Genomic DNA, 17,144 nt, shown 5'->3' with positions numbered 1-17,144 from the left:
AAATAAGATGCCTATATAGCCAAATGTTCAGAATGCTTCAGGTATCATAAATAGCCAGTATATAAATAGCCACCTAAATTGAGCTGTTTTTCTGTAAAAACAACATGAGTATATAGACACTGGCAATGTTACATTTACCTGCTCTTTTGTGTACACTGACAAATTCTTTACTGGAAATCATAATATTTTTGTTATAAATGACTTTGTGACTCAAGAACAGTCTTCATATAGAAAACAAATTTTCCACTTAACTTTATTGCTGAGAATCAGTAATGTAAAGAAACAGCAACGCAGGAAGTAAGCTTCGTTTGAAAAGTTACTTCAGCATGATATCTGCTCCCTTTTGCTATAAGGCAAGTGACTTTTACATTAGTATTTTAAATTATTTAACTGGCTCAATCTGTTATTTTATTTCTCAAAAGAATGGTTCTAGTTTTAGTAAAAAAGCAAACTGTTTTCTAAGTACAAATATGTGTTGATAGTCAATAACTTTTCTAAGAGACAAAGAAGGAAGTAATACAAAGAGGGCAACAGGGTCTAATTTCATGGCTTTTTGAAGATTTTGCCATTAAAAATTAAACACTTTATGAAAAATAAAAATCACTTTTGTAATAATAAAATTCTTCATGCAATGAGCATGGAGAATCACAAAGGTGTTTAATATAATACATAATGATTAAAATAAAACAAACTGGACTGAAATTATGGTCACTAAGGAATGGACATGAGGAATAAGCACCTTAATTTGGTAGGTGACAATTTTCTCCAAACTAGTGATTCTGAAATAAAGCCTTTTTTCCTGACCTGTAATAGCCATTATTTTAAACTACAGAACTTAAAAAATATCCTGGCTTATAATAAAATTATGATTCTTTATTGCAATATAGTCTTTAACAAGCTTTAAGTGTTCAGAAGTGGTTAAGACAAAAATTCATAAATACCTGTATAGAGATACTTTATGCTGTTGATTAAAAAGAATTACCATCTAACTTTTTATTCTTAGGGTGCTGTTTAAATATGTGTGAAGCACAACTATGCTCTGAAATTATAATTAACATTCTCAACTGATTTAGGGAATTATCCGTGAAATGTATTTCCTGCCTTCTGTTTTTCATTCATAGACTTTGTATATGCCAGGCTTTAAAATGATCATTTAGTTACTGTTCAGCACAAGCCTAGAAAACAAATCACTACAGACTCCTTTTACTGTGAAAAAGGGGCAGAAAGACTAAGTAAATATAGTGTTGACGTTGCACCCTGGAAGCTGGATTCTATTATAATACATTATTCATTGTCATTATTGAATGAATTTTTCCTGTATTTGCACCTCTGTTATAACTAAAAATTTTTTGTGTTGTAAGCCTTCAGTTTCGCTAAACAAGCAGTTTATGCAGATTTCAAGGGGGATTTCTAAAAGTTTAATTTTGTTTACAATAAACATATCCTAAATAACTACATTCTCACAGAATAAAAAGGCTTCCCTAGTGGTTCATTGTAGAGAATCCCCCTGAAAATGCAGGAGAGGCGGGTTTGACCCTTGGGTCAGGAAGATCCCCTGGAGAAGGGAATGGCAACCCACTCCAGTATTCTTGCCTGGGAAATCCCATGGACAGAGGAGCCTGGTGGGTTACAGTCCAAGGGGTCACAAAAGAGTCAGACATGACTTAGCAACTAAACAATAAAACGACACAAAATAAAAGGCAACCTTTTTGGGTATTGATAAAACCCTTGGGATTTCTAAAATCTTCTGCTGCAGTTCTAAATATACTAATGGGAAAGATTTAAAACTTTTATCAACAAAAAAATTGAATATTAACATATATTCCTCTAAAAGATAATTTAAAAATGCTATAATTGAGCCTTTAAAAATCAGAAACTTAATTATCAATAGAATAATGTAACACATCTTTTTAAAGACTTGGAAGTTTTTTATCCTCACCAGCTAATGTAATTTTCATTTTTATTTTAAAATGCTTAGAAAAATATTCAGTCATCTCACTGTTAAGTTCAACTCCTTTACAATTAAATATATTTAATAATGCATAACTCTCAGATCAGAAGGGTACCACAGATCAGTTCTAACAGTATCTAAGATACTATTAGATTAGATTTTTTTTTAGCAGTTTGAGGAATAATAGACTATAAGGTAACTGTAGGGGGGCTTCCCTCATAGCTCAGTTGGTAAAGAATCTGCCTGCAATGCAGGAGACCTGGATTCAATTCCTGGGTTGGGAAGATTCTCTGGAGAAGGAAATGGCAACCCACTCCAGTATTCTTGCCTGGAGAATCCCATGGACAGAGGAGACTGGCAGACTATAGCCCATGGGGTCACAAGAGTTGGACATGACCTAGCGGCTAAACCACCACCAAGGTAATCGTACAAAGACCTTCAGAATAACTCCATATAATCACTAAAGTCAGAAAGACTAATTATGTCTTTGTTTTCAATCATTTGTTAAATCTAAAAAAAATGTTCATGTCTCCTCCAAATTCTCATTTTCATGAATTTTAATGCATCAGGCAGTTAATGCATCAAGCAATTACAGATTGCTTATACAACTCACCAAAAAGGTCTACAATTTATCTGACTAGAAAAATAGCATCATTGTATGCATTCTCTTATTTCATTTTTATAGTATAAATGACTATTATCCCCATTTTAGAAAGGAGGAAGCAAAAATCTAAAAGGGTTACACCAGTCCTGGTCATAGTTTGTAGTATTGAAACTGGAATCTGAACCCACAGAGTTTAACTAGAGAACCCTATTCTTATGCACTAAGCTGGGTCATGTTAAATAGCTGAAATACTGATGTATCTTGGATTTTATAATTCAAAATGAGTTAAAACTGTGACTCTATTTCTAATTTATTATTTGATTGTAATACAGTTATATTACAAAATTACCTAAGAATTTTTTGTATTAAGAGAAAAAAGCTAATAGCAGTAGTATATGTAGTTTAAAAAGAAGTGCACAGTGATGGAACCGCTGAGCAATTAAATAAATCAGAAGAGATATGAGTTTTCTCCTGGTGACATTAAGTGGTCACTTCTCTTAAATTTAAAAATAACCCACAAATCCTGTGATGGGAACAACAGCATAGACCTTATTTTTAGAAAACTTTAAAGAAATTTAAAAGGTGTGTGTGAGTTAGTCGCTCATTCATGTCCGACTCTTTGCAACCCCATGGACTGTAGACAGCCAACTTCTGTCCCTGGGATTCTCCAGGCAAGAATACAGGAGTGGGTTTCCATTCCCTTCTCCAGAGGATCTTCCTGATCCAGGGATCGAACCCAAGTCTCCTGCCTTGCAGGCAAGTTCTTTAGCATCTGAGCCACCGGGGAAGCCCCAGTTACATTAAACACAAATGAAATAAAACATTTAAAATGATGGAGTGTAAGTAACCATCAGAAATTCTGCCAAAAGAGTGTATACTGTCCACCAGAAAGTTTTGTCCTCTATAATCAAACAGAACAGAAAAAGAATGCTGGGAGATGAGAACGATATACACAGTCTACAGAATTTTCTTTACCAGTAGATGCTAGTTCCTGAGGAGGGAAATGCCATATTTTGATTTACGCGTGTATGCTCACTTGCTCAGTCGTGTCCTACTCTTTGCGGCTCTTTGGACCAGAGCCCACCAGGCTCCTCTGTCCATGGGATTTTTCAGGCAAGAATACTGGAGTGGGTTGACATTTCCTCCTTCAGATGATTTTATGTTATCTTTTCCTAAGCTCAACTATGTTCTAAGCCGTTCGCATCCGGGCAGAGCTCCGCTTGAAGCCACAGTATAAGGACAACACTCTGGTCCCCTGAGAGGCTCCCACTCACTGCTTCCACCCAAGGGCAATGTCTTGCTGTGACGCCGATCCTCTGTTCGCAGAGGTACCGGCGGCCGCATGTTTACTGTAAGGACAGTGTCGAGGGAGGACACACCCCGGATGCTACCGTACCTTCGCAGGACAGGCCGTGGGAGGTGACTCCAGAGAGGCTTTCTCGGCACACGTTGCAGAAAGTAGGTCGGGCGTGGGAGCACGCGTACCAGTTATGCATCCCTGAGAAATGTTCCACGTTAAACTGGGCCACCTGGAAACGAGACGTCAGGGTAGGTGTGCCAGACAAGAGAACAGGACTACATTCAGGAGGTACCAGATGATGATCGAAATTTCAAATCCATTATTTTTAAAACTAAAACACTCTGCTTTAGCTAAAAAAAAAAAAAAACCAAAACAACACTATATCAGGTTTAAACAGGTTGCTGAATGAATCTACACATACTTTTTCTTCCCCCCAGAGTATAGCTGTAGCATTACGGTTCACATTTATTCTCTTAAGAGCACAAGAGGACGAGAGAGATGCTACTTTACCTCGTAAGGTTCTCTGGTCTGTACAGACTTCAGTGAGCTGATCCAATCCTCCATCTCTTTCCTATTCTCAGCGCACAGCATTAGTCTTCTAAATGGAGTGATTATCTGAAAGGGAGAATTCAACCTAATGATTGCTAACAGGCAACAAAGAGAGGTTATTACAAGACCTAACATCTTGCAAGGTGATTCTATTTCTAACCTTTGAGTCCTTACTTCCTTGATGAAGAAAGTATGATTCCCTATAATGTTAATGGATTTAGTTCTCACTGGGGTACAGAATGTTTCTAGGAAAGACACATTCTGACGAATCTTTTCCGGTTTTTTATCTCATTGCTATTCACTTATCAGGCTTTTCAGCCCTTTACCCAAGCCTGTGAACTCAAATGAGCAGAATATTCTTATTTCATGGAATATATCTTGAAACTTAATTTAAAATATACTTCAAAATAATTCACAGTAAGCTTAGAATACATTTTTCAATATGAAAATTTTTTAAATTAGAAAATTAAAGGAATGTAATATTAAATGATTTCATTATGGGTTCATTACAGTTTCAAGACTATTCTGTTTTAAGTAATGTTGGGTTTTACACATCCTTCCCATGGCCTATTGTAATATGATTTATGTGATGAATTTTTCTTCCTATCGTGTGGAACTCCACTGTACTACTTTTTAGTGAGAGCAGGGAAGAGGAATTAGCATGCAAGTCCTTTAGTTGGCTTTAAGAGAAGAAAATAATTATGACTTTCATCTTTTTTCTCATGTTACTAAAGAAGGCAAATTCATTACACCAAGAATCTTAAAGCAAGAGGAATAAAAATTTCATGCTCTTTTAGTACCAAAAGTAAGATTCTTCAAGGTATAAAATTCTGAAATGATTTGAAAGCAGCCACTATTTATGTGTGAATACAATACTCTGGTTGTAATCTTGAAGTTGTTACACCCTAAGCATTTACAGAAAGAAGGGACCATTAATTTATTTGTGAAAGAAAAACAAAATGTTACATTACTACCTGGAAACTAATTCCGAGCAATAAATTATATATTTATTTATAGAGCAAACAAAAAATTTTCTCAGGTTAAAAGCCATTTGATTGAGTGATAATCTACATATTGCATTAGAGAGCAGATTTCCCAAGTTATGGAAAAGTAATAATTATATTAAAAACAAACAAACAAACACGGAGCATTTCTCCAAAGGAGTAAACTGGCAAGCCTCAATCACTACAGCTCATCTTAGGAAATAAGTCCTTTACTCAAAGCTACAGAGCTCCCCACAGTTGTAGTTACTCACCGGTCATTGCCTATTGCCTCCTCTTAACCATCATTAGTTAAGGCTAACAATCCTTCCGCAGACCAAGGGGACTTTAGTACTCTGCACAGGCTCTCCTGCTTAAATACAGCTGGCCAGAAGTCACATGGGTGGGGAGCACGAACCATTCAGCACTGAGTATTTGTTAATTGCATGTGAAATTGAACAGAACCTCACTTTTCTTCTGTTTTCCACGATGCTCTCTGGATAAAGCTTATTAGCAATTGGTCACTCCTCTTTCTCAATAAATAGTTAATGCAAAGAGCAATGCCTCCCTCATTACTTACGAGCCAAATGGATGCTTTATTGCTTCAAAATGTTTTTCCAGGACAGCTCATCAAGCGCAGCAGAGAGGTACCATTAAATGATAAAACACCCCTGGCCCCAGTGACTGGCACAACACTCCAGAAATATCTGCATGTCAATGGGACTGACTGAATAAATCTGGTGTTTAAATAAGTATCATATCCTGTATGCTTTACTTAATTTTTCTGCTATATGATATAATGTCAGTTTAAGGATTCCTTCTCTTTCATTATGATCTTTGAGTGAGTGAGATACATATTATACAGGTAAATAAACCAGGCTTGCTATCTTATTCTTTCATTTTGTTTTTGTTGTTAATTTCTTAGTAAAGCAAGACATCTGATGGTTTTAACTATCTTTAATGGCTTTATATTCTTTAAAAGCCATTGTGAATTCTACATGAAGAGGTTAAAGAAAGATGGAGAAATAGCTTCTAATTTTTCTTGCAGTTTTTGCAACTACATAAATGCCTCAATGCTGAAGGATTTCAGCAACATAAATCATGCACGTACTTCATGCATTCACAAAGTAAAATGTTAACATTTTCAAATTCTCCTTTTTAAAATAAAAATGCATTCTAAAATGGGCAATAATAAACCATTAAATATCATAATATATTCTTAAAATATAAGATTTTTTTGAGCCATACAGAAATTATAAATAATCGTGATTTACAAGCCTTGTGATTAAGAAATCTACTGATTATCAAGTTAAGATGTTGATCCAGAAAAAGGAAATCCTCCGTAAATCATGAAATGCAGAGAGATCTCATTTTGAGGCTGCAGGACCAAAAATACCTCAGGGAGCAGCCCAGAACTGGCTGGGCTGAACAGAAGACAAGACCGGTTCACCAGGCAAACCTGTGACACCTCCCAGATTGCCCCTTTTCCCCGGTGGGTTAATCCCTCATCCATCTGCTGAAGCACGAGTCTTCTCCCCACCTTTAGCTGAAATTCTTCCTCATCACTGAGAAGAGGAGGAAAAGAATGTGACCTGACAGTCATAGCTGACTGATGGGCTCTGGTTGCATCGTCACCAAACTCCACTAAACTGCAGCAGTCCTTCATCCAAATCTTTATTAGGAAAATATCTGAGAAGCAGCAAACTCTGAGAATTACTGAGTTCTACTCTGAAAACCTTTTTATTACAGCAGACAAGGGAGTAGGGTGGGGAGATGGAAGGACGGAAGAGGGGCCATTCCCAGGGAAGACTAAGTTTGTGGGTGCTCACTCAGTCTTGTCTGACTCCTTGCGACCCCATGGACTGCAGCCCACCAGGCTCCTCCGTCCACGGGATTTCCCAGGCAGGAATACTGGCGTGGGTTGCCATTTCCCTCTCCAGGGGATCTTCCGGACCCAGGAATCGAACCTGTGTCTCCTGTTTCGGAAGGCGGATTCTTTACCCACTAAGTCATTGGGGAAGCCCTACTGGGGGCCAAAGCTGGGATGTTTCTGGAACTAGTCGACTTTTTCCCTTTATTGCAGGATTTGCACTTTACCTATTCTAAGGCATCCCCAGCTTCCCCGGCGGCTCACCAGTAAAGAACTCACCTGCCAATGAGGAGACATGGGTTCGATCCCTGGAGTACAAAGGAAAGACATCTAACACTACTATGCATAAGATACATAACCACCAGATACCTACTGAACAGCACAGGGAACCCTACTCAAAATTCTATGATAACCTATGATAACCTATGTGTGAAGAGAATATGAAAAAGAATGAATATATATATAGAGAGAGAGATACAGATATAACTGAATCACCATGCTTATACCTGAACTAATACAACACTGTAAATCAACTACAATCCAATAAAATTTTTTTAAAAAGGAAAGATATCTAAATTAGTTTTCTAAGTGCTACCTCTGAATAAAACACAAACTCTGCAGAAACAGAGATACTCTTTCACTTTGATGGTTACTGGCCTATAAGGGTTAATCCAACACCATGATTATGTTGTAAAAGGATCAAGAATTTCTCAGTCCAGTAAAGCATGTAAACATAAAAAACAGATATAAAACAATCTGGCATTAATATATAAAATTATATCAAAGAGTAACATTATAGTTAAAGACTTTAAATATATGAACAGGAAAAAAACAAATAACTGTATTGGTCATCTTTCAGTGAAAGAACTGTAGATAATTTAAATATTTTGTTTTGGTTTGTCTGTGGTTTCTAAAGCAAATATGTAGTATTTCAGTCATAAAAAAACATTCCTTAATTTTTTTTGCTAACATTAGAATAGGAATTTAAAACTTTGCACTGTTTCAAAGAAGGATTTTTCAAACTTGGCCGTATTTTTAAAATCACCTGGGAGACTAAAAAATTCCAATGGCAAGGCCACTCTCCACACTGAACTCAGAACATAAGAGGGTGGGATCCAGCTACCAGTTGTAATTTTTTTAAACTCCCAAGTGGTTCCAAAGTGCAGCCAAGTTTGAGAGCCAACGTTCTAAAGATGTATGCATGCTCAGTCGCTCAGTCGTGTCCGACTCTTTTCAACTTCATGGACTGTAGCCCGCCAGGCTCTTCTGTCCATGGGATTTCCCAGGCAAGAATATAGGAGTGGGTTGCCATTTCTAAAAATATTTTATTGTAAATCCCCAACTGGAAACCACGAATGTAACAACAGAGTAATTCAGTGTTGTCACACTTAGAATGAATACCAACAGCATCCTTCCTTAGGTGTGTGGCTAGGAACGCTTCCTGGCTCTCTGAGCCTCAGTTTCGCATCTGCAAAGAGAGGCCATAACAGCTCCTCACAGCTCTGCAGAGTGTGGTCTGGATTAGGGAGACAATCCAAGCAAAGCCCTCAGCACAGTGTCTGTGAGGAAGCCAGAGATGAGATGAGGTACATATTCACAGCTTTCCTCTATAATATACATATATCTTGTGAAAGTGTGCATGCACGTTAAGTCGTTTCAGTCATGTCCAATTCTTCGTGACCCCGTGGACTGTAGCCTGCCAGGCTCCTCTGTCCATGGGATTCTCCAAGCAAGAATACAGGAGTGGCTTGCCATGCCCTTCTCCAGGGAATCTTCCCGACCCAAGAACCAAACCCTCATCTCTTACACTGTGTAAGTGTGGTCATAGACAAAAGCAATAGGAACTTGGGTCAAAAATGGAGGCATTTTGCCAACAAAATAGTCACTGACTAGGAAACCACCAAAATAGAATTAAAGATAATGACCCATTCCTTAGAAGACATTAGGAAATATCAACAAACAAATCAGGAAACAATGGTCCCCCCCACTTTAATTGCACTGTGTCTAACCTTACCCAAAGCAGGATTGTAATGGCCAAAGGCTTACCAGAGAGCATGAGATCCCAGTACACCAGTGAAGGAGTTCAGAATGCTGTCTCTGGTAGGTATCCTGTCTCAACTAATTAAGATAGAGGGTTCCTACTGCAGGGATGGGGGAGGTGGGCAGAGGAGGGAGTGAGAGAAAGTGTGTGCGTGTGTGTGTGTGTGTGTGTGAGCATGCATGTGAGAGAGCGCATGGGTGTGAGAGAGAGAAGGAATGAGGTGGAGGTGGTGGTAAATGTGTGTATGTGTTACTTGCTTAGTCATGTCCGACTCTTTGCAACCCCACAGACTGCAGCCCACCAGGCCCCTTCCATGGGATTCTCCAGGCGAGAACACCAGAGTGGGTTGCCATTTCCTTCTCCAAAAGGAACTATAGAAAGAAAGAAAATGAAGTCGCTCAGTCGTGTCCGATTCTTTGCAACCCCATGGACTGTAGCCCACCAGGCTCCTCTATCCATAGAATTTTCCAGGCAAGAGTACTGGAGTGGGTTGCCATTTCCTTCTCCAGTGTGTATATATACATATATATATATATATATATGTATATACACACACACACATATATATGTGTATATATATATATGTATAATACACATGTCAGGTGGGTATGTGTAAGATAGAATGTGTGTGTATGTGAGTGTGTGGTGTGTTGCAGGGATAAAAACATAGACGGTTCCTCCTTTTAATTAACATTTCTGATTCTGCAATGACGGAAATTCTGCAACCTTCTCTGGTAACTTTAAGTGCCCAACAACTTTTTCTGTTAGAAAATTCTTATTTCTAATCAAAAGGTCTACTACACAGATATGTCTGCCCTCTGGCAAGTACTTACTGTTATATCTTTAGTGATTAATCCTGAATTGCCTTGATTGAAATAAAAATTCGTATGCAGTGAGAAGCCCTTCTTGGAAAGCAAGACAAACAGAAAGTCTAGTTGTGCTATAACAATGTTTGCTGTCTGTATTTGTTATAACTTAGGGACTACACTTTGACTTTGTTAAAGCCAAACCAGTTAAAGATATATGTCTTTATAACACTAGGTTGGCTATACATGAAGTGGCCAAAAGCTCAGTCTTAATATTCCTCTTCCATCCTTCCTCATAAAATCTACATCCATCTCTTCAATTATGTATGTTCTCTTTTTTTCCATTCTCCTTTTATGGAATGAAATAATTCACTTTGACAATTTAAATGTGCCAAACTGCAACATAGCTAAGCATCCTGTGTGGGTATTTTGAGAGCAGAGATACTCCCATACTTCAGAGAGTAAACACGGACCACTACATCCAAAGGCACAGGTCTTTAATGATGTGTCCATACTTGAATCAAGCCGAGAGTTTTTCAAAACATGCTCCAAATCAGACTTGGTGAATCAAAATCTTATTGGGGGGGCATAAATAATTTCAGATATTACTGTATACTGACAAAGCTATACAGGTAATTCTGGTGCACCTCCATTAATCAACCATGAAGGATAACAGAAGCAACCAAGTTTCCCATTAGTTAAGGGAGGATCTGGTCTAAATAATGTAAAGAAAATGGTCTTAAACTTCATGGCTCTTTATGGGGAAAGAGCCATACCCCTTTCCCCATACTCCTGTGCTCCCAAGTTTCCAGAGTTCTGCCCCTAGTAGTATTTCTTTGTGTGGGACCCATGTGTAACATGGAGAAGGAAATGGCAACCCACTCCAGTATTCTTACCTGGAGAATTTCATGGACAGATGAGCCTGGCAGGTTACCGTCCATGAGCTTGCAAAGAGTCGGACACGACTGAGTGATGATTACTCACTCACTCATATGTAACAGCCCACCACCTTCAGCACCCCACATGATACAATATTAGTTACCAAATGGTGATCTTCGAGGTTTTTGTTTGGCCGTTCTGTTGACCACTGAAGAGCTGTGTTGTGAAATAACAAGTTAATATCTATCATATTAGACAGGTTCCTTGCTCATCACAATACAAGCAGCTTAAACCTATTTTCTTCAGCTGACCACTGTTGGTCCCTAGAGGCACTGAGTTTGCAAATCCTACACAAACTCGGACAGCTTTGCCTTCTAAGGTCAGTGCTTCCCTCTTTTATCATAGTTGCTTCAGCCCCACTGGTTTCCTAAGATGACAAATACTGATCTAAAAAGTAATTTTTCTGAGGTGTTGATGGATGCGCCGCTGTGCTATGCTAAATGGCTTCAGCCGTGTCCAACTCTGCGACCCTGTGGACCACAGCCCGCCAGGCTCCTCTGTCCATGGGATTCTCCAGGCCAGAATACTAGAGCAGGTTGCCATGCCCTCCTCCAGGGATCTCCCCAACCCAGGGACTGAACCCAGGTCTCCTGCATTGCAGGCGGATTCTGTACCGTCTGAGCCACCAGGGAAACCCATGAAGACTGGAGTGGGTAGCTTATCCTTCTCCAAGGGATCTTCCCGACCCAGGAATTGAACCAGGGTCTCCTGCATTGCAGGCAGATTCTTTACCAGCTGAGCTACTAGGGAAGCCCCCTAATTTCTATACGAGGGGTTTAAAAAGTGTTAGAGCAAATAAAAAAAAAAATTATTCCTTCACTGTAAAACACTGAACTAAGTAACTATGGTCAACTCAGTATCTCTTTCTCTTTCACAGCTTCTGCACACCCAGGTTTTGTTTGAGAAGAAAGATGGAAAAGGGGCAGAGTTAAAATCTGGCAACTAAATTTTGAGGGATGCCTACTAAAGAATGAGGGGTCAATACAACAATGAGAAAGATCTGTGATAGATAAATCAAGTGTGGCAACATCTAGATGGCAGTAAGAGTGAGGTAATGAGGATGTGGGGGTTCATCACAGTTATTCTGAGTCTGGATTTAAAAAAAAATGTACCAAGCATTTGGGAACGCCCAGCAAAACTCTTTAAGGAAATGAGAAGACAAGGGATGTGGGAGTCTTAAATCTCAGCTTGCAGGCCACACCCACCTGGACACAGGCGTCTGACCTCCCACTCCCTTCTCCCATGCTGCTGCTCCTGAGTGGCTTCAGTCACGTCTGAGTCTGTGTGACCCCATGGACAGCAGCCCCCCAGGCTCTTCTGTCCATGGGGATTCTCCAGGCAAGAACACTGGAGCGGGTTGCCACGCCTTCCTCCAGGGGAATCGTCTCAACCCAGGGATCGAACTCGGGTCTCCTGCATTGCAGGAAGATTCTCTACCACTGTGCCACCAGGGAAGCGCTCTTTCTCCCATACCAAACTCAAATTAGATGAGCAATGTGGTTCCCTTGCTCAAGTGGCCCAAAATGTCCACAGAATCTAATGAAGCAAGACTTCTGATTACTGATGGAGATGGGGTGGGATAAAATACGCTACAGAGAGCTGTGTAAATCCTGCTCCCATAGAATTCTTGAGTCTCAATGATTCTGCTTAAGATTAAGCCTGTAGGTCACAAAACTTGATACAGGGAATCACGGCTTCATAACAATGTCATTTTCCATGCTAATTTGATTTTCTTTATAACCTACTGTTGGATTTTTTAAATTGCCTTAGAATGTCAAATATAAATGACATAAATTCTGGTACCTCTTCCCCTGAGAAAAGAACCACAGGCTTCAATGCTATCAGTACCAATATTCTCTCTACATATGTAGTATCTCCACAGGATCTCACATTCTAAAAATCAAGGTTTCCCTTCACTTTAAAAAAATCTAAAATACTCGAAAATTAAAATTTTCTTGAAAAACAATAAAATATTAACACTACAAAATAGAGACTTTGTAAGCTGCCAGAATCTAAATATTTTTCAAAGGAGCAATGAACTCAACATTACATAATTCATATAGTCCCAGAATCCATACAAAGACTGTAAAAGAAAGCAGTGCATTTAACATCTTTATGGGAATGTTGTGTCTTTAAGGCTTTGCTTCAGGATAATTGTTCTGTCTCTTCCTAGAAGCATTCGGCTCACTAGAGAGTCAGAGGGGACTCAGCGAAACTGTAAAGACAGTACCTCTGAAGCCGTGCTTCCCTGGATGACCTGCTAACCCTGGAAAACAAGACATGGCAAAGCCTTCATGGAGGCTATTAAGGAAAGCTATGAAATTGTTCCTTGTTGGGATTTCCTATGTATCATTTACATACGTAAGTTAGTTGTATAATCACAAACCACTGTTTCTTTGAAGACAAAGAAAGTTTGTATCCAAGTTAATATTAATAGTCTCTTATAACTCAAATGACCTATAATTACTAATGCTGTTGTTTAGTTATATCAAGTCACATCCAATTCTTTCACGACCCCCTGGACTGTAGCCCGCCAGGCTCCTCTGTCCATGGGGTTTTTCCTGGCATGAATACTGGATCCAGTTGCCATTTCCTTCTCCAGAGAATCTTCCCGACCCAGGGATTGAACCCACGTCTCCTGCATTACCTGCGTTGGCAGGCTTCTTTACCAGTGAGCCACCTGGGAAGTACAATTATTAATGTCAGGCAATTCCTACTGTATTAGTTTGCTATTGCTGCTATAACAAAGGATTCCCATATAGTTGTGACAGGAGTTTGAAATCAAAGGTGTTGAGGGGCTACATTCCTTCTGGAGGCTGTAGGAAGAATCTATTTTCTGGTTGTTTTTTTTCGGTTTCTAGAGGCTGCCTGCATTCCTTGGCTCATGGTGCCTTCCTTTATCGCATCGTTTCAACCATCTTCTTCTCTGACTCCATTCCTCTTGCCTCCCTCTTACAAGGACCCAGGTGATTACACTGGGCCCACTCCAATAATCCAGGATAACCTCATCTCAGTATCCTTAACATAATCACAACTAGGGAGTCTCTGTTGCCATAGAAAGTGATGTTCACAGCAATTAGGGTATAAACATCTTCAGGGTTCATTATTCAGCTTATCACACCCACAAAATAAACATATAGTTGTAACTTCTGATATTGTAATAATGAACTGATAAATCAATGACACCCCTAGTATATTTTATTATATTCATAATTTTATTTAGTATCCATGGATGCAAACAACTTCTCTTCAAAGGGATTAATAATTAAGTTCCTTAAAAATAGGAGGCTCTTCACATGGAAACTCTGCCCAATGTAATGTGGCAGCCTGGATGGGAGGGGAGTTCACAGGGGAATAGATACATGTGCACGTATGGCTAAGTCCCTTCACTATTCACCTGAAACTATCACAACATTGTTAACTGGCTCTACACCAATACAAAATAAAAAGGTTTTAAAAAATAGGAGCCTCTTATGTTGATAAATGGATTTCCCTGGTGGCTCGGACCAGGTTTGATCCCTGGATCGGGAAGATCCCCTGGAAAAGGGAATGATAACCCACTCCATTAGTCTTGCCTGGGATATCCCATTGTCAGAGAAGCCTAGAGGGCTACAGCCCATGGGGTCACAAAGAATCAGATAACACTTTCACTTTCATGTTAACAGACAGAATGATTACTCCTGCAGCATCTTACATTTTCAGAGTACATTACTGTCAATAAGGTCACATACATTATCTCATTTAATCATCCAGATATTTAGCTGGCTGACATGATAGGTAAAAATAAATTTAACTTGTTTAAAATCTTCTATTTAAACTTGTTAAGTAGGAGAGCCAGAGTGTACAGTCAGAATGTCCAGCTTCATATCACAACCTCTTTTTCTTGTTAAGCCAGATAAGTAGAGCCTGTTTCTCAGCTGCTGAAAGTGAACTCTCTTGTGCTATAAACTGAGATATTCAACTCTAAGAAACCAACTGTTAACAAAACAATTATGTCAACAGAAAACAAAAGGCTTAAGATGAAGAAAATTTCAGATTAGCAATAACAAAAAAAATTTCCTATAAAAATTTTCAAAATAAACTATAACTATATAGTAGTACCTAAAATATACTTGGTTCACCAAAATTGGTTTCTAAAAAATCTAAAAATCACTGATCATCATTCTAAGAGGAGACCAAAGTCAATTAATACTTACACTGCCAGTAAAAAGCAAACCTATATCACAATTACCAAAGAGAATTAAAAGAATTCAGAACCGAAAGCCAGGCCGCACCAATCAGCTGTGTACTTCTATACAGTTTGCTTAGTGTTCGCAAGTTCCCCATACGTCCAACACCCAAGTGTCTGAAAAACAGACTTGAATAACTTCCTGAGTTCACCTGGCTTCTAGGTGTCTGGGTTCACCTAGAGCCAGACATCCTGGAATGAAAAGTCAAGTGGGCCTTAGGAAGCATCACTATGAACAAAGCTAGAGGAGGTGATGTAATTCCAATTGAGCTATTTCAAATCCTAAATGATGATGCTGTGAAAGTGTTGCATTCAATATGCCAGCAAATTTGGAAAACTCAGCAGTGGCCATGGGACTGGAAAAAGGTAGTTTTCATTCCAATCCCAAAGAAGGCAATGCCAAAGAATGTTCAAACTACCACACAATTGCATTCATCTCACACACTAGCAAAGTAATGCTAAAAATTCTCCAAGTCAGGCTTCAACAGTACGTGAACCATGAGCTTCCAGAGAGTCAAGCTGAATTTAGAAAAGGCAGAGGAACCAGAGATCAAATTGACAACATCCGTAAGAGTTCCAGAAAAACATCTACTTCTGCTTTATTGACTAAGCCAAAGCCTTTGACTATGTAGGTCACAACAAGTTGTGGAAAATTCTTAAAGAGATGGGAATACCAGACCACCTAACCTGCCACCTGAGGAACCTGTATGCAGGTCAAGAAGCAACAGTCAGAACCGGGCATGGAACACCAGACTGGTTCCAAATTGGAAAAGGAGTACGTCAAGGCTGTATATTGTCACGCTGCTTATTTAACTTATATGCAGAGTACATCATGCAAAATGCTGGGCTGGATGAAGCACAAGCTGGAATCAAGATTGCCAGGAGAAATATCAATAACCTCAGATATGCAGATGACACCACCCTTATGGCAGAAAGAGGAGAGAAGAACCAAAGAACTCTTGATGAAAGTGAAAGAGGAGAGTGAAAAAGCTGGCTTAAAACTCAACATTTAAAAAACGAAGATCATGGCATCTGGTCCCATCACTTCATGGCAAATAGATGGCGGAACAATGGAAACAGTGATAGACTTTATTTTGGGGGGCTCCAAAGTCACTGCAGATGGTGACTGCAGCCATGAAATTAAAAGACACTTGCTCCTTGGAAGGAAAGCTATGACAAACCCAGACAGCATATTAAAAAGCAGAGACATTACTTTGCCGACAAAGGTCTGTCTAGTCAAAGCTATGGTTTTTCCAGTGGTCATGTATGGATGTGAGACTTGGACTATAAGAAAGCTGAGCACCAAAGGATTGATGCTTTTGAACTGTGGTGTTGGAGAAGACTCCTAAGAATTCCTTGGACTGCAAGGAGATCGAACCAGTCCATCCTAAAGGAGATCAGTCCTGTGTGTTCATTGGAAGGACTGGTGCTGAAGCTGAAGCTTCAATACTTTGGCCACCTGCTGTGAAGAATGCACTCACTAGAAAAGACCTGATGCTGGGAAAGATTGAAGGCAGAAGGAGAAGGGGATGACAGAAGATGAGATGGTTGAATGGCATCACCGACTCGATGGACATGAGTTTGAGCAAGATCCAGGAGTTGGTGATGGACAGGGAAGCCTGGCGTGTTGCAGTCCACGGGGTCACAAAGAGTCAGACACAACTGAGCTATTGAACTGAACTGAACTGAACTTCCCTGATAACCTTATCTAAGGTCTCTACTTTCACTCTCCACCTTTAGAGCACTTTTCTCCACTCAGAGAATAACATCTGACTGTTTCCTGACTCCACCCACTTCATGTCTGTTGCACAAGTGTATTCTAAAAGTCAAACACACACACATACAACATAAATAAATAATAAAAAAATAAAAATTG

At 39.3% G+C, this 17,144-nt stretch overlaps 1 protein-coding gene across 8 annotated transcripts in view; it reads right to left on the bottom strand.

Annotated features, from left to right (window-relative positions):
- Positions 1-17,144, bottom strand: part of DGKH (diacylglycerol kinase eta) — a 216,703-nt gene that overhangs the window by 89,284 nt on the left and 110,275 nt on the right. For all 8 annotated transcript variants that reach the window (XM_043478236.1, XM_043478239.1, XM_043478232.1 and 5 more), the window contains 2 exons: positions 4,366-4,470; positions 3,952-4,084 (listed from right to left, as the gene is read on the bottom strand). In XM_043478236.1, coding sequence (XP_043334171.1) covers positions 3,952-4,084; positions 4,366-4,470 — 238 coding nt within the window. The remainder of the gene's footprint in view (positions 1-3,951; positions 4,085-4,365; positions 4,471-17,144) is intronic.

Source organism: Cervus canadensis, chromosome 9, assembly GCF_019320065.1.
Source record: "Cervus canadensis isolate Bull #8, Minnesota chromosome 9, ASM1932006v1, whole genome shotgun sequence".
NCBI classification, from domain to species: domain Eukaryota; kingdom Metazoa; phylum Chordata; class Mammalia; order Artiodactyla; family Cervidae; genus Cervus; species Cervus canadensis.
The sequence above is the reverse complement of the archived record's forward strand: the minus strand, read 5'-3'. Positions and strand labels throughout refer to the sequence as shown.